This window comes from Trachurus trachurus, assembly GCF_905171665.1.
Source record: "Trachurus trachurus genome assembly, chromosome: 18".
In the NCBI taxonomy this organism is placed as follows: Eukaryota; Metazoa; Chordata; class Actinopteri; order Carangiformes; family Carangidae; genus Trachurus; species Trachurus trachurus.
Window position 1 is genome coordinate 11,861,463 of NC_139909.1, and position 16,565 is coordinate 11,878,027.

A 16,565-nucleotide genomic window follows, 5' to 3' on the forward strand; every position below is an offset into this window, starting at 1 on the left:
TAGTCTTGACCACGGTCACGCTCAATGGTACACGGATAATTATTATCAGGTATGACATCCATTCATTCGATTAGGTAATTTGCAGAATCGTAGCTGCAATGTGGACAGCAAAAATAGAAAAAGCATCAATAATAATAAGAGCAATATGTTAAACATACTTTTAATTAAGAAAAACAATAGTGGTAAAAAAAAATATGACAAAAACTATGTATAAAATAATTGACAAAACAGAGCATCTACATGTATGACAGTTGACAGAGATGTGTAAACTCTACTGACAGTTTGACATTTGAAATCATGTTTCTATTTCTTAATTTATGCAGATGTTTTTTGTTTTTTTAATATATCAACATTTATCGTATGTTCAAGATTTAAACAGATTGACCTCAAATTTAATCAGCCTAAAGACCTTTGTGATGGTAAATTACAAGGTAAAAGTTTTACTGAGTAAACTTGAAATCAATAAAACTTAAAGTCTCTTAGTAAAACAGAGGAAACGCGACCGCACTGACATAGTTCCTCTTTAACATGATCAGGTCTGATCAATACTCATCAATAATGAGTCAACAGACTGTGAGTCAGTAGCGTCCTCCTGTCTTCATCCATCCTCCATCAGTTCCTTCACCTCCATCTTCTCTCTGGTCCACAGTCAGATCCTTTCAATGATCACAAACTGATCAACAGACCAATCAGACTGATTGATCATCCATCAGAGGAGTTGGATCAATGGAGCTGCTTCTGTCTTTCATGTCGACTGTTGTTTCAGCTCCGACCTGAGTTCTCCCTGTAGACGAGACAGAAGACAGTGAGCAGGGTTTCCTGCAGCGCTGTCCTGTTAAGGCGGCCGCCTTAACAACAAAGAGCTGCCGCCTAAACTAACGTCTTAAAAAGACGTTAGTTTAGGCCCCTCCCGGACGAGCGCCTTCATTCATCTCCGCATCCTGTCACACACATACATATGGCGAGTGGATTGTGCCACGGTTACCCAGCCAAAGGAGACTGTCGTGTGGAATTGACGTCTGAACTACGTCGCCTCACCTACGTGTTGATAAGTACGTCGCCTCACCTACGCCGCCGCCCCCACCCCCCATCCCTCCTCCCCACCACACACACACACACACACACCTGCAGTTTGTAAAAAGTAGCTACTACTGCCTAAGCTGCACAAAGCACAGTCAGTGCATATAAAACACAGCTTAGGCCTAAGAAAAACAAAAAGTGAATCCAATATTGAAAGACAGGAATTCACTCAATTGGGGAAAGTGACGGTGAGGGGATCGACGTAGCCTACTTTTTTTTCTTCCAACTTTATTGAACAACAGACAATTCAGACATTCCAGCTCACGTGTCAGTGCAATAGCTAGATTTACACATGACAGCATAAGAGTTAACTAAAGAGAGAACAATAGAATTAACAATAATAATAATAAAAAAAACATTTCTTGGTGACAGAGCTTGTAATCAATAATGTTCTTGTTATGATGTTTAAGTTCTATGATTTCTGACTGACTGGGCAGGTTGGATGAGAAACTGAGGGGCCGGGGTGAGTGTGAGGAAGACACAGTCCTGTGTGTGGGGGGGGTAAGTGAGGGGGAGCAGAGAAAGAAGTGAGCTGTCAGATAAGTTTGTGTTCCCATGAGAATTGTAATTATAATAAGTGTGCGATTTGTGGGGAAAAAAAACAGAGGGGGGACTCGTTGGGGCATCTCCAGGTTGTGGACCTGTAGTTTATATCTACAGTCACATCACAGTATGTAGCCTATAGACAGGCATCTATATGGGACGTTTTTAGCTATTTACTTTAAAACAAATGAGCTCAGCAAAGATGGGAAATAATATCTAATCATAATTAATTCGAGAATGGACGAGAATTAATGCACGTGAGTCTGGCCGCAATAGCGGATCAGATCGGACCAGGTCAGGTCTTTAAGAACTGTAGCAGGAATTAAGCACTTGAGAGGTTTTGTTCATTCACTAGAACTTGTAGAAAACAGACCCGGCTTCTAACAGAGACCGCGGCTTTTATTTGCTCAAACCTGGAGACAGACCTGACCCAGTGCAACCGGCATCTCAGGCTCGCCTTTTTTTTCTTCTTCTTTTTGAGAATTTACAGTAAGCTACGGTGGTCTGGGAGACGCTGTGCGCTACTGTAGGGGGATGAAAAGGCTCGTGGTTCAAATGATGTAGACTTGATCTAAAGAAGCTCTGTCTGACCAGAGGGGGGGGGGGGGGGGGGGGGGGCAACGAAAAAAGAGGGGGGGGGGGGGGGGAGCTTTTTAGCGGAGCTTCATTAAAAAAAAAAAAAAAAAGAAGCGCTGGTCACGGTGGAGCTGAGAAGAGCGAGTTGCACTGCTGCAGATGATCAGCTGACATGTGGTCAAGACACAGACTTGTCCAGGACTTCAAACTCAGAGCTTTCTGTCTTCAGACTGTCCTGACCTGTCCCTGGACATCACACAGGGACAAATCACTTTATGCTGTGATTTAAGTAGGCTATTAAATACAGTAATCATCGTAATAGTGTAGGCTACTGGCCTAAATATGCTCAAATATGCTTAATTTCGATTAATTAGCCTAATTACAAAGCCTCTAATTAATTAGATTAAATCGAGTCCAGGCCCTATAATATTGTTATAATTATAATTCCTACTGAAGACGGCGTAGTAGCGACGACGTGTGTTTCACACGTCAATGGTGGCGACGTGAGTTTCACACGTCAATGGTGGCGACGTGAGTTTCACACGTCAATGGTGGCGACGTGAGTTTCACACGTCGTTTCACACGTCTGTGGTGACGACGTACTTAGTTCAGACGTCCAGAGCAGGCGTAAATTTGTTGGTAATTCTAACATACGCCGTCGTCACGTCGCCGCCGTCACACGTTCCTTCAGTGCACTCGCCGTGACGTCGCCGCCGGTCTCTCATCTGCTGTCCCATCCACTCCCATTCAAAAATCCACACGTTCTGACGGCGACGGGAGGGGAGGTTGCTCCTTCTCCTTCTCCTGGTAATCCTTGATTTGGCACAATCCACTCGCCATACATACACACCACAGAGAAGCGCGCATGCATAACAGCAGCGCGCGTGGTGAAGGCGTAACTTAATACGGCGCACCGAACACCCCCCTCCCCCGGGCGATTGATCGATCCGCTCCCCCCCCCCCCCCCCCACAGGACAGACACCACCTTAACTAACAAATTTTCTGGGGGAAACACTGCAGTGAGACAGAGACAAACAAACAGCTCTGACCTTTGACATCGAGAGACACTTTTGTCCTTCTCAGTAAGTCTCCGTCCTTGTTGTAGACTCTGCAGGTGTATTTTCCTCCATCTCTCCTTGTGGGGTGTTTCAGGGTCAGACTGAGGTCTCCAGTCCTCAGCAGGTCTTCATTCATCTCTGTTCGTCCTCTGTAAACCTGGTGCTGTCCTTTAGGACCGTTCTCATACACATGAACCTTCCTGATGTCTCTGTCCGTCCACTCCACTCTGACGTCTTCAGACAGACCAGCTGTGGTCTTGAAGGGCAGCTGGACAGACTCCGCCCCCTCCTCCACCTTCACCTGTTGCTCTGAGAGACAACAAACCACATGATGATGTCATCAGACAGCAGCAGCAGGTTTTAATCTCTGACTTGAGTTACTTCTAAAATGTAATAGATTACATAACAGTAGTTACTTGCATTTGGAAGTAATGCATTTCTTTGCAGTATTCCTTAGAGAGTAATAAGTTACTGATTACTTTTTAATTACTTTCACCAAAATAAACACTGAGGACAAGACATTACAATATGGAGACACGTTATAATCTGTCAGCAGCTGGATGAGGATCTGGCATCTGGGCTGCAGGCTCCTCTGACAAGGAGCTGCACTCTGTAGTGAGCAGGAACTTGATGTCGTCTTCTAGTTTTCTTACTCATCCAGTGAAGCTTCAACTTGGGCAGAGAGACAGCAGCCAGCAATGCATCCTGGGAGTCAAGAGCTGCTGCAAACTGGCTTCTCTATTTACAGCTGTGGAGCCTGAGGTGGTAATTCAACCTGTTTCTGATTGTAACATGTTACCGGACGGACTAACTGTGATAATATTACAATAAATATAATAAGTAACACGTTGTATTACTCTATTACTGCCTAAAAGTTATCTATTACTGTAACTTTAGTATAACTCATTAATTTTGTAACAAGTTTCCCCCAACACTGGACATGAATTCTCTGCAGAGGAGACAAAACCAGAGACAAACAAACAACTCTGACCTTCGACCTTGAGAGTCACTTCTGTCTCTCTCAGGAAGTCTCCGTCCTTGTTGTAGACTCTGCAGGTGTATTCTCCTTCATCTCTCCATGTGGGGTCCTTCAGGGTCAGACTGAGGTCTCCAGTCCTCAGCAGGTCTTCATTCATCTCTGTTCGTCCTCTGTAAACCTGGTCCTGTCCTTTAGGACCGTTCTCATACACATGGACCTTCCTGTTGTCTCTGTCCGTCCACTCCACTCTGACGTCTTCAGACAGACCAGCTGTGGTCTTGAAGGGCAGCTGGACAGACTCCGCCCCCTCCTCCACCTCCACCTGTTGGTCTGAGAGACAACAAACCACATGATGATGTCATCAGACAGCAGCAGGTTTTAATCTGACCTGAGTTACTTCTGAATTGTAATATATTACATGACAGAAGTTACTTGCATTTGAAAGTAATACGTTTCTTTGCAATATTCCTTAGAGAGTAACTTTTTAGTTACTTTCACCAAAATAATTGGACAAGACATTACAATATGGAGGCACGTTATAATCTGTCATGGTGAATAATCCTCAGTAAAACTGTTGAAGATGTTTAGTCTTGACCTTTGTCTACAGAACTTTTCCACATCACTAAAGTATTTGTTAAAGTGCAACAGGAGAAGCTGCTGGAAGCGTTTATCACAGAGATCCATGAAGATGCTCGGCATTTTGAGGAAACTTCTCCCTTTAATTAACTCCTCAGTTTACTTAACCCTCTATTATAGTTTATTGTACCCTCATTTAAATGATTGTAACATTGCCTGGGCAGCCACTTATCTGACTCATCTCAGAAAATTACCCTTAATACAAAAGAGGTTTCTGAGACTGATCTGTCACTCGACTAGATATTGGCCATCAGCGCCTCTCTTTTTGAAATATCGACTCTTATCTATTGATAAGGTGAATGCCTATCAAACATGCCTCTTCACCCATAAGTTTATTAACAGGAAACAAGATCTGCCTATTACTTTTCATAATCTCTTTATTCCGACTACAGATATTCATTCCTATCAAACGAGGCTTAGTCATAACATCTTATTTTTACCGTCTTCCCGAACATCAAGTCATCAATTCAACATTACTTATAGAGGCCCCAAGCTTTGGACTGAACTAAACTTATCACTGAGGTCCATCTCCTCCCATTGCATTTTTAAAAAGAATCTGAAGGAATTTTTACTTTCCACAGGAACATAATTATCTTTCTCTTGAATGTATTTTCTCTGTCATTGTTCTGCTTTTTATTTGTCAAATATTTATTTGCTGTTATTTGCTTCAAGTCCTACCTTGATTCCTGCTGCTATTGATCTTTTGTCTTTTGTTTAGCTCATGTATGTTGTCTGCTTGTCTCTTGTACAAGTCCGTCTAGGACTTGGTTCCCTCCTTGCGCAGCGTTATACGCTTTTTTTGTGCTAAATAAATGAACATGAACATGAACATGAACATGAACATGAACATGAACATGAACATGAACAGGCGTTTTCCCTTTGGGGTGAGCACCAGTCCCTCTACACTGAAAAGTCTTTCTACTGGTGACCTGGATGGTGTTGCAGCGTTAACCTGCAGTGTCACTATTTTAACTCTCTGAAAGCAGCGGAGACTTTTCATCACAGAGGCAGATTTAAGATCATCTATTAACCTGAGTTACTTGTCTGATCTTCTCCACGTTGCCACTCCAGCACGCTCCCTCAGATCTTCCTCCTCTCTCCACCTCACTGTGCCCCCTGCTCTCCTCAGCACCATGGGGAGCAGAGCTTTCAGTCGCTCTGCTCCCCGACTCTGGAATTCTTTACCATCTCACATCCGTAACATTGACTCTCTCCCTCTTTTCAAAACAAAACTCAAAACCCACCTGTTTCAAATTGTCTATTCACCCCACCACCCCTCACCCTAACATTTCCCTTTTATTCTGCACAGTTTTATTTATTTGTTCTTTTCATTATTCATTCTTACTGATGTGTTTAATGTTGTTTATTCTGTGCTCTTGTGTTTTGGTATTGCTTATTGATGATTTATTCTGTGTTTTGGTGCTTGATGATTTTAACTGCTGTAAAGTGTCCTTGAGTGGTGTGAAAGGCACTTTCTAAATAAAATGTATTATTATTATTATTATTATTATTATTATTATTATTATTATTATTATTATTATCTCTGTTTACATGGACACAGGTGTATGTAGATTCATGGAGCTGTGCACCAAAGTACAAAAGTCATCCTCATTGGGGGCAGCAGCTGGATGAGGATCTGACATCTGGGCTGCAGGCTCCTCTGACAAGGAGCTGCACTCTGTAGTGAGCAGGAACTTGATGTCGTCTTCTAGTTTTCTTACTCATCCAGTGAAGCTTCAACTTGGGCAGAGAGACAGCAGCCAGCAATGCATCCTGGGAGTCAAGAGCTGCTGCAAACTGGCTTCTCTTTTTACAGCTGTGGAGCCTGAGGTGGTGATTCAACCTGTTTCTGATTGTAACATGTTACCAGACGGAGTAACTGTAATAATATTACAATAAATATAATAAGTAACACGTTGTATTACTCTATTACTGCCTAAAAGTTATATATTACTGTGACTTTAGTATAACTCATTAATTTTGTAACAAGTTACTCCCAACACTGGACATGAATTCTCTGCAGAGGAGACAAAACCAGAGACAAACAAACAACTCTGACCTTTGACCCTGAGATTCACTACTGTCCCTCTCAGTAAGTCTCCGTCCTTGTTGTAGACTCTGCAGTAGTAGTATCCTCCTCCGTCTCTCCTTGTGGGGTGTTTCAGGGTCAGACTGAGGTCTCCAGTCCTCAGCAGGTCTTCATTCATCTCTGTTCGTCCTCTGTAAACCTGGTGCTGTCCTTTAGGACCGTTCTCATACACATGGACCTTCCTGTTGTCTCTGTCCGTCCACTCCACTCTGACGTCTTCAGACAGACCAGCTGTGGTCTTGAAGGGCAGCTGGACAGACTCCACCCCCTCCTCCTCCTCCACCTGTTGCTCTGAGAGACAACAAACCACATGGTGATGTCATCAGACAGCAGCAGCAGAGGCCTGTACCATGAAGCGAGGGTTCCTCTCAGCCTATCCAGCTGAACGATCCACAACACTGTCTCTCTGGATCAGCGGTACCACGACGCTGGTTATCACCTCGGTAACTCAACCCAGGTTTGTCTTATTGTGAATCGGTGAACGCACATGTATAAAGGGCGGGTTCAAGGCAGCAGACCAATCACAACCAGAGCACCGACGCCTCAGAGAAGAGGTGAGCGAACATCTTATTTCTCCTACGAGGAAGAAGAAAAAAAAGAAGCCTGTGGTCCGAATTAAATGATTATGTTTATTTATTAGTTGTTGAATGGCTGCTGATTAAACTTGTAAGTGATGCTGCTCTGGATCCAATTCTTTCCTCCTGTTCTGACTCTTTTAAACAGTGGCCAAACAACAGAACCGTTTTATTATATTATATATTTTCCATCTTTGCTGAGCATAAGGTTTGTTCTAAATTAAATAAAAGCCTGTCCCATATAGACGCGTGTCTCTACACACACACACACACACACACACACACACACACACACACACACACACACACACACACACACACACACACACACACACACACACACACTTAAAAAAATAAAAACTACAACAATTGGGACAATCATCTAACGGATTTGATCTGTCCCGGAAAAACCTTTCATCCGTTGTTGTGAGACACGTGTGTGTTTTTTCATAACGTATCATAAACTGGATACAATCACCGCAACTCTGTCTGGAGCTTCGCTACTTTTATTTCCGTCTCCTTGGTAACAGTAATACCAGTGAGAGGACACGTCATTTTTCCTGATTGGCCGGTGGACGGAGCCTTTTACTGGATTCAGATCAATCCTGACAGCTACGCCGACCCGGAGCAGTTTAGCCGTTCAGAGTAAGTTACCATGGTAACTCACCTCGCCAAGACGGTGATCCTGCTTCGTGGTACAGGCCTCAGGTTTTAATCTCTGACCTGAATCTACAGCTCTGATTTCAACTGTTTCATCTTTGACATGAATTCTCTGCAGAGGAGACAAAACCAGAGACAGAGACAAACAAACAACTCTTACCTGTGACACTGAGATTCACAGTTTTCTCTCTCATTAAGTCTCCGTCCTTGTTGTAGACTCTGCAGGTGTAGTCTCCTCTGTCTCTCTCTATGGGGTATTCCAGGGTCAGACTGAGGTCTCCAGTCCTCAGCAGGTCTTCATTCATCTCTGTTTGGCCTCTGTAAAACCTGTGCTGTTCTTTAGGACCGTTCCCATGCACATAGACCTTCCTGTCGTCTTCATCCAACCACCTCGCTCTGAGTTCAGCCGTCCACTCCACTCTGACGTCTTCAGACAGACCAGCTGTGGTCTTGAAGGGCAGCTGGACAGACTCCGCCAACTCCTCCACCTCCATCTGTTGGACTGAGAGACAACAAACCACATGATGATGTCGTCAGACAGCAGCAGCAGCAGGTTTTAATCTAAACCACATAATCTTTACTGAAGGTGTTGGACATGATCAGAGTTTTGTTTGTTGGTTCGCACAACCACACACACACACACACACACACACACACACACACACACACACACACACACATATAAAATCTCCCAGAGCATCTTGTATTGCATTACTTGCATTATTACATGTCTCGTGTTTCTAAAAACTAAACTGTGTGAAAATCAGTTGAAAATTCAGTGAGTTGTGATTATTTTCCTTGTGCATACACCTCCTCCTCCTTCTAGCGTTGTGAAGCTAAATACATGGGATGGTGTCAGAACGCGAGTGTTTAAAGAAAAAAAGTAAATAAACAAATGTAGAGCTCCGTGGTTTCTTTATTGTTCATGGAAGGAGAAAAAAAAAAGAGAGAGAGATTAGAAGTTTACTGTCGGTATTAACGTTTCTCGTCACAACTGTGTGTAGTGATTATTGATGATGATTTGATCAGATCTGATCCGTGTGTTGACAGTGAACAGTAAATCATCAGTCGCAGACCGGACAGAGTCAACAACATTTTGTTGTCAAGGTAACGTAAAAAGTGGGTAAGTGCTGTTCTGTTCCTGTTTACAGCATCTGGACCCTCACAGACTCTCACACTCAGTCACTGAGGCCAGTGGTTCTCAAAGTGGGGTCCAGGGACCCCCAGGGGACCTTGAGAGGGTTCAGGGGTCCCCAACTTTCTCTGGAAATTTTACCACTTTTTATTTTACTATTATTTTACCTTTTTTTTTTTAATTTTAAGACTTTTTTCTAGAAATGTTCAAACGTTTTTGGAGAAATTGTACCAGTTTTTTCCAGAAATGTCTCTACAGTATTTCCAAGAATTCACACCACTGGCCCTAATTTGAACGTACATTGACTAAAAAAGTAACGTTCTTCAGAACAAATATTTGTGTATTTCTGGTTTGCTCCAAAATTTTGTCCAATGGGGGTCCGTGGTCTAGTTTGTGTCAATTTAGGGGTCTTTGATGTAAAAAGTTTGAGAACCACTGACTACAGCTACAGCTGAGTAGTACTACTGAGTAGATAGTTAAGTCAGTGAGGGTTCAGGGCCTGAGTCTTTAGGGGAGAGAGAGGAACTGGACCACAGTCAATGAGGTGTTGATGTGAATAAATGTGTGTGTAGCCGTTCATGGCCTCTGTCCTCTCAACACATAATGGAAGATTTTCACAATAAAAGCTCTGTAGTGTCTCTCTCTCTCTCTCTCACTCACACACACTCACACACACACATCCTACCTTTTTTGATTAATCGCCTTTTATGAACTTTAAGCCACCAGGCGACACCAAGAGAAACTCCCAGTAGAACCAGTAGAACCAGGAGACCACACACAACGGAGACTTCAGCTATGACGGAGAACTTTTCTGTGGATGAGATGAACATAAACAACAACATGACCTTTACGTGACCTCTGTGACGCTGGTTCAAACTGACCTCAGACCTGTATCTATAGAGGGATTATTTGTTTACCAACAAGTCAGGATACGTGCGCAACCAGACGGCAGAAAGAACCGGTTGTCATGGTTGTACCTTCCATGGATGTGGTTTACTCAAAGCGGTGTTAGCAGTTAGTTAACAGTTCATCACCGAGTGATAAAAGTGTGTTTTAATACTGTTTTATAACGGCAAAAAAACATCGTCGATCATTCTCTCAGGATGGAGGATCGAGTTGCCGATCGGCACAAGCCACAGACGCTCAGAGCATGGCGTCGTTTATCGGTTAAAAACAACAATGTGCATCCAGCTATGTAACAGACAGTCGTGTTCAGGAAAATACTCTTACACAATTACAAAACTTGGTGGCTCTGAGGACTGAGGTGCTGCCTGGTCAGAGACAAGGGAAGAGGACGGACATGTTTAAAGATGTACAGAAATGGCCGTTTGTCCTGTTTGTCGCGCCTCCTTCTACGAGTTTCCACGACTTGCTGCACGAGTTTACCACAGTAAGGAAAACGAATTTGATTGGTCGTTATCGAGCGGGTGGGATATTCAATGCTTGAGGCGAGACCAAGCTTGATGTGTGTGTGTGTCTCACAGTGCGTTCACACCGGGTGCGAGTAAAATATTTGCCTCGCTCTACTCGCTCGAGTTTGCCCGCTGGAATATTTGTTTTTACTCGCAGCATTCGCGCAAATATTTGTGAGTTCAATATTTTGAACTTGCGCGAACAGGCAAATTTCGCTTGTTCACTTCATTCGTGTCGCGTCATTCGGCCCGCCGGCACAAATTCACGTCCATTCACGTCTGTACATTGACTTTGTATGTAATCTTATCGCGCGAAAAATTTGCCTCACGCCCGGTGTGAACGCACTGTCAGACGTTTGAGTGACAGATGACGGATCCAATATCAGTAGCTGATGAATCGTGTGCAGCATGACGCATAATTTGTGCGCCTGCATTAAATAATGCGAAAAAAAACAAACACACTTTCATCCCGAATTTACTCGAAAAATTTGGGCTACATCGTCTGATAGATGAGTTATTACACTAATGTTAAGACCCACAGTGGGCTCAAATTCAGTCTTCTTTTCTGAACACCTTTAAGTCTGGAACAACTGCATCCTGACTACGAACTGCATCTGCATGGCTGAGTATGTAATTGAAAATAACATAACGCAAATTAATCTTAGCTTGTTTCCATTACTTCGCTGCAGTTATACAGCTGTGCCTGCGGGCATATCTAGCTTTGTCACCATTCAAACCAACGTATCTACAGTGTTTCCCATACATTCATTTATTTGTGTTTGGCGTGGTGGCCACAAATAAATTACTTCCGCCACAAATCAATTTTTCGGTTTTTTGGCTCGACCAACGCAATATTGTTCTTTCTCCGTTTTTGGCGTTCACACACACACGCACAGAGAGAAGCGTACATGCATGACAGCAGTACACGGTAAAAGCGAAACTCATAAGGCCAGATCTACCTGGCGTTATGCTGCAGCGTCCAACCCAGCTGCCCCTTCTCCTCTCACCCAGACTTGAGCACTGATCCTGGGCTACACAGTGTTGACTCGCTCCGCTGTCCTGTTTTTCCTGATTGACAGATTCTAACCAATCACAAACAAGATGCTGTCCTTACCCTTTCCGTAATCTGAAATGTTTTTGTGTTTTGTGGAATGTCGTTGTGTTTTGACCCTCAGGGCCACTGTAGATAATTCTGCTATAGCTCTGACCTTTGACCTCTGACCTGTATCCTGTACTGTAGGTGTTAGTGTGTGTTTCTGACCTTTGACCTTCAGCTGTATGTCTCTCAGTGTTCGTTTATTTCCAAACGCTGTGATGATGCAGGTGTAGTTTCCGCTGTCAGAGATGTAGAGGTTCCTCAGAGTGAGACTGAGGTCTCCAGTGGTCAGAGCGTCAGTCTTCATGGACGTTCTGCTGCTGTAAACCTGGTTCTGGTCTCTGAGGTCGTCACCCAGCTCGTGTCTCTGATGGACGGTTGGAGGACGGAGGTCGTGGCGGCTCCACGTCACTGTGGGGTTTTTGGGTAAAGGAGAGTCCTCACAGGGCAGCAGGACAGACCTCCCACTGTAGAGCTCCACAGTGTCTCCATGCCAGGACACTGAGGACAGAGACAGGAACATGGAATATGGTCTTAAATACTAGTTTGAAGTTTTTCTCAATACAAAATAAGGGTCATTTTTCAAATGATGCCACTGAAAACAAAACAGATGATAAAGCAGAATGGGTCTGTGGGCGTGGCTGCCACTTGATTGACACAGTGACACTTGTCAGTCAAGTGCAGTCTGTCCTCATCATGGCACTAACAATGTTTATTAGTCATGACCTGTTCATTTTAATCTGTCATGTAGCTGGTGTAGGTGGGTGTATAGAGCTTGGGTCAGATCTACCCCTCACTCCTCCACAGCTCCACCCCCTCCTCCATATATAGTATCTATTGGTTACAAAAACCAAGATGGCGATGGCCAAATCACAAACTCCTGACTTCAAAACAACAGTTCTCAAGCCAGTGGGTGACAGCACTTGGTACCGACTGACTCTGACTAAACCGCCTGGACCATTGACTCATAATGTGTCTCATTCATGAAACGTCAGTAAATCTGTGTGTAGATTTGCACATAAAAACCCACGCCACTAAAACTCTCCTCCAGATTCATGAAAGCTGTGGGAATCTCAGATTTGATCGTAAGTACTTGTGTAAGATCATGAAGACCAACCCATCATGAAGTAACAGCACGCTCCCTGGCATAGATCTCCACCCATGATTAGCCATATAAGTAGACCATGACCACCATATAAGGAGGTACGTAGGTGCATCCTGTCCAACAAGGAAAAAGGGAGAGAGTCGGAAAAAAGAGAGATCGTGGATCTGAGTTATTCTGGTTGAAGTTAAAGGGATAGTTCAACATTTTGGCAAATGGGCCCATTGCCATAATCCCTATAGCCATAGCAGTAGGTTCGTTAACTTTAATTGTCGGTGCAAGCTATTTTTAGAACGGCGGAGCAGAGCCGCGAGCTGCTCAGAGCTACGCTACGGAGGCTAATGGGATTTCTTGGTTTCCCTCATCAAACTCATCAAATACACAATCCACATTCACCACGCTATGAGATAATGACAGAATGTTACAAGACAGAGTTGTTTTAGAGGCAAATGCAGAGACTGCTTGCTGAAAAACTGTCCCTGAAGGCAACGCGCATCAGTGGTTTTGCATGAATTTACCCCCGGACCTCATCAATTTCTAAACCCTGGCTACGGCCCTGTTGCGCACACATTTTGACTTGTTTTCCTCACCCTAAACCGACGCTTATTAACCGTTAATCATTAAAAAAAACTCTATAACACATCTGTGACTAGTGCCGATCGGACAGAATAATAGAACAATAGAGCCTTGACCCCTAAAACCTGTCCCTCTCCAAATATTTCTACACATTTGTCACGTTTAAATTCAAAGGCAGTTGTGTATTGTCCTACATAACAGAGAGCAGTACGGATTAAAATTGTGTATTTCCAACAGTGACAAGCAGTATTTATGTGCATTTCTAAATTTACAAGCACTACATGCAGTCAGGAGCAGGTGTAGATTTTGTGAGAGTTACGAAAAGGTCAGCTTTGATGAATGTGGAAATCCAGTAAATTTATGGCTGTTACTCACATTTCATGAATGAGACCCAATGAGTGTTTGAGTTGAGTGTGTGTTGGGGGTGCATGACACAAAGAGACAAATTATACTGATTAATCTACACACACACACACCATCTGTGTTCTTAATCCCTTTGTGAAGAATGACACAACAAGGAACAACAGCAGCAGCAACCAGGAGAACCAGCAGAACCTGGAGAACCAGAAGAACCTGGAGAACCTTGACCCGGTCTGGATGACGTCCTGTAGTCGACACAATCAACAACAATATAAGATTCAAATATTAATAAACAATAACGCATAAAAAAAACACTTTGCTCAGTTCCACTGTGACCTCTTACCTGAGAAATAACCAAATATACACAATATATTTTCTAAATGTGTTCTGACCCAGACACAATAAACCAGGAGAGTCAGGAGGAGCAGGATGAACATTAGACCCAGTAGACCAGCGGTCCAGTCTGGAGGAGGTTCTGTCACTGAGACAAACAACATGAGATCAGATGTTAGTGTTGTTGTCAGTCAACCCCCCCCCCCATACATACACACACACACTACATACCATCTTTGTTCTCAGTCCCTTTATGAAGAAAGAAAATGCATAGACCAACACCACAAGCAACCAGGAGAACCTGGAGAACCTGGAGAACCTGGAGAACCTTGATCCTGACTGGTTGAGATCCTGTAGTTGACACAAACAACAACATGAGGTCAGAACATTTATAAACATTAACACAACATTTCTGAGCAATTCACACAACAACACTTAGAGTTTATTTCTACCCGACCTCTGACCTCAGTTAACAGCTCCGACATCACACTGACTTGCATTAGTTTCCTGGGTGCACACGCACGTGCACACACACACACACACACACACACACACACACACACACACACACACACACACACACACACACACACACACACACACACACACACACACACACACACACACACACACAGATAACTTACTTATTGCCTTTGTCACTGTATACAGTATGCCAGTGTGAACAGCAGCAGTCAGTGAGAGCAGGAGACAACAGACACCAAAGACAATGTAGACCGATTCTTCATGACGTCCTGCAGTCGACACAAACAACAACATGAGATTAAAACATCACTATAAACATTAATGTGAAACATTAAAACACATTTCTGATGAGTCCATGTCCTCTGACCTTTGACCTTCAGTGTAACTTGACTCTGCCTCTCCTCTCCCCCCCTCTCTCTGAGGATGCAGCTGTAGCTGCCACTGTCTCTGGTGGTGGGTCTCCTCAGAGTGAGGCTGAGGTCTCCGGTCCTCAGAGCGTCAGTCCTCATGGACGTCCGTCCTCTGTAGTCCTGGTTCTGGTCTCTGAGTTCGTCTCTGTCCGGCTGACGCTGGTGGACGGTTGAAGGACGGAGGTCGGAGCGGCTCCACACCACTGAAGGTTCGACCAGGTCAAACGTAGGAAAGTCACAGGGCAGCAGGACAGACTCCTCCCCCTCATATGTCTCCACAGCTGAGGCATGCTGGGAAACTGAGGACACAGACAGAGGTGAGACAGAAACCAGAAGATAATCAGTGTTTGACCTGGAGCTGCAGTGAACCACCGACAGTCTCATCAACACAGACTCACACACCACAGACCTGAGGAACCACGGGTTTGTTTCTTATAAATGCAGAAGTAGGAAAAATGAAAGATTAATATAACAAAACAAAAATATGATGATTTCATTGCTGTAAATGATAGATTTCATTGTTAACAATTTATAATGCTTTTCAGAAGCCGTACAAATTTACAACAAAAACATGGTGTAGGAAAATGTCCAGGGACTGAGTTTAGAGTGAAACAGTTCAGAGAAAAATAAATGCAGAGTGTTGATTTACTACTGTTGATGTGAGTAGCAGCCATCTTGAATTCTTACTGTATGTTTGGGCTGCTGAGATCCGACCAGAAATTCAGATTTCTGAGTAAAACTGGAAGGCAACATGACTCAGGTGTAACGGAGGTCCGCGGTATAGCCACAGTCATGAGGTACCAGTGTAGGTGCCGTGTGACTGATAAAACAGTTCATAATCATTTCAGTACATTATTAAGTATAAACTTTGTATTTCATAATTGTTAAATAATTTAATTGCATTTAAGAAAATAAGTTAATTGAAATTATCATTATTAGTTAAAGCAGAAGTAAGTGATATATTTGTGTTAATATAAGTCTTAAATAGTTATATCTTCCGACAGCAATCACTTACATAGAGTGTTTGGACTGAAACACGGGTCTGTCAGTCCCTCTGCTCTGCTCTGAGCCGAGGAGAAAACATTTATCGTATCCTACAGTTTTTATCCAATGAGGAGAGAGAACGGCATGCAGGGCTGTGTGTGCAGCCAAGGAACGCCGTGAATGTGGCGACGTAGGGACGAGGACTGTTATGGTGCGTTCAAGGAAACTCGTATTTTTACGACCGTGAAGTCGTACCAGTTCGATCTGGTACGAGTTCACCGGTCGGAAGTTACGAGTGGCCGTTAGAGTGACTTTCACCGGTAAAACAGGTCGGAAAAACACGAGTGGGTTGCCTGAAACGCTACAAAGTCGTAAGTTGTGACTTGAAGCTGTAATTTAAAGCCTGCCTGGAACGCAGCATTAGCGAAAACGACCGGACCACTTACTTCTGCTTTAATTATTATTTGCACAAACTCAG

The 16,565-nt window shown here is 43.6% G+C and overlaps 1 protein-coding gene across 1 annotated transcript; it reads right to left on the reverse strand.

Annotated features, from left to right (window-relative positions):
* Positions 1-231: 231 nt before the first annotated feature.
* Positions 232-15,777, reverse strand: LOC311001880 (uncharacterized protein; the record flags this gene model as incomplete). Its single annotated transcript, XM_083993059.1, has 10 exons — positions 232-784; positions 3,249-3,566; positions 4,249-4,566; positions 10,017-10,142; positions 12,005-12,340; positions 13,994-14,122; positions 14,221-14,358; positions 14,442-14,561; positions 15,061-15,306; positions 15,753-15,777. The coding sequence occupies 10 exons, from the start codon at positions 15,775-15,777 to the stop codon at positions 690-692; spliced, it is 1,851 nt and encodes a 616-aa protein (XP_083849185.1). The 3' UTR covers positions 232-689.
* Between the last annotated feature and the right edge of the window lie 788 nt (positions 15,778-16,565).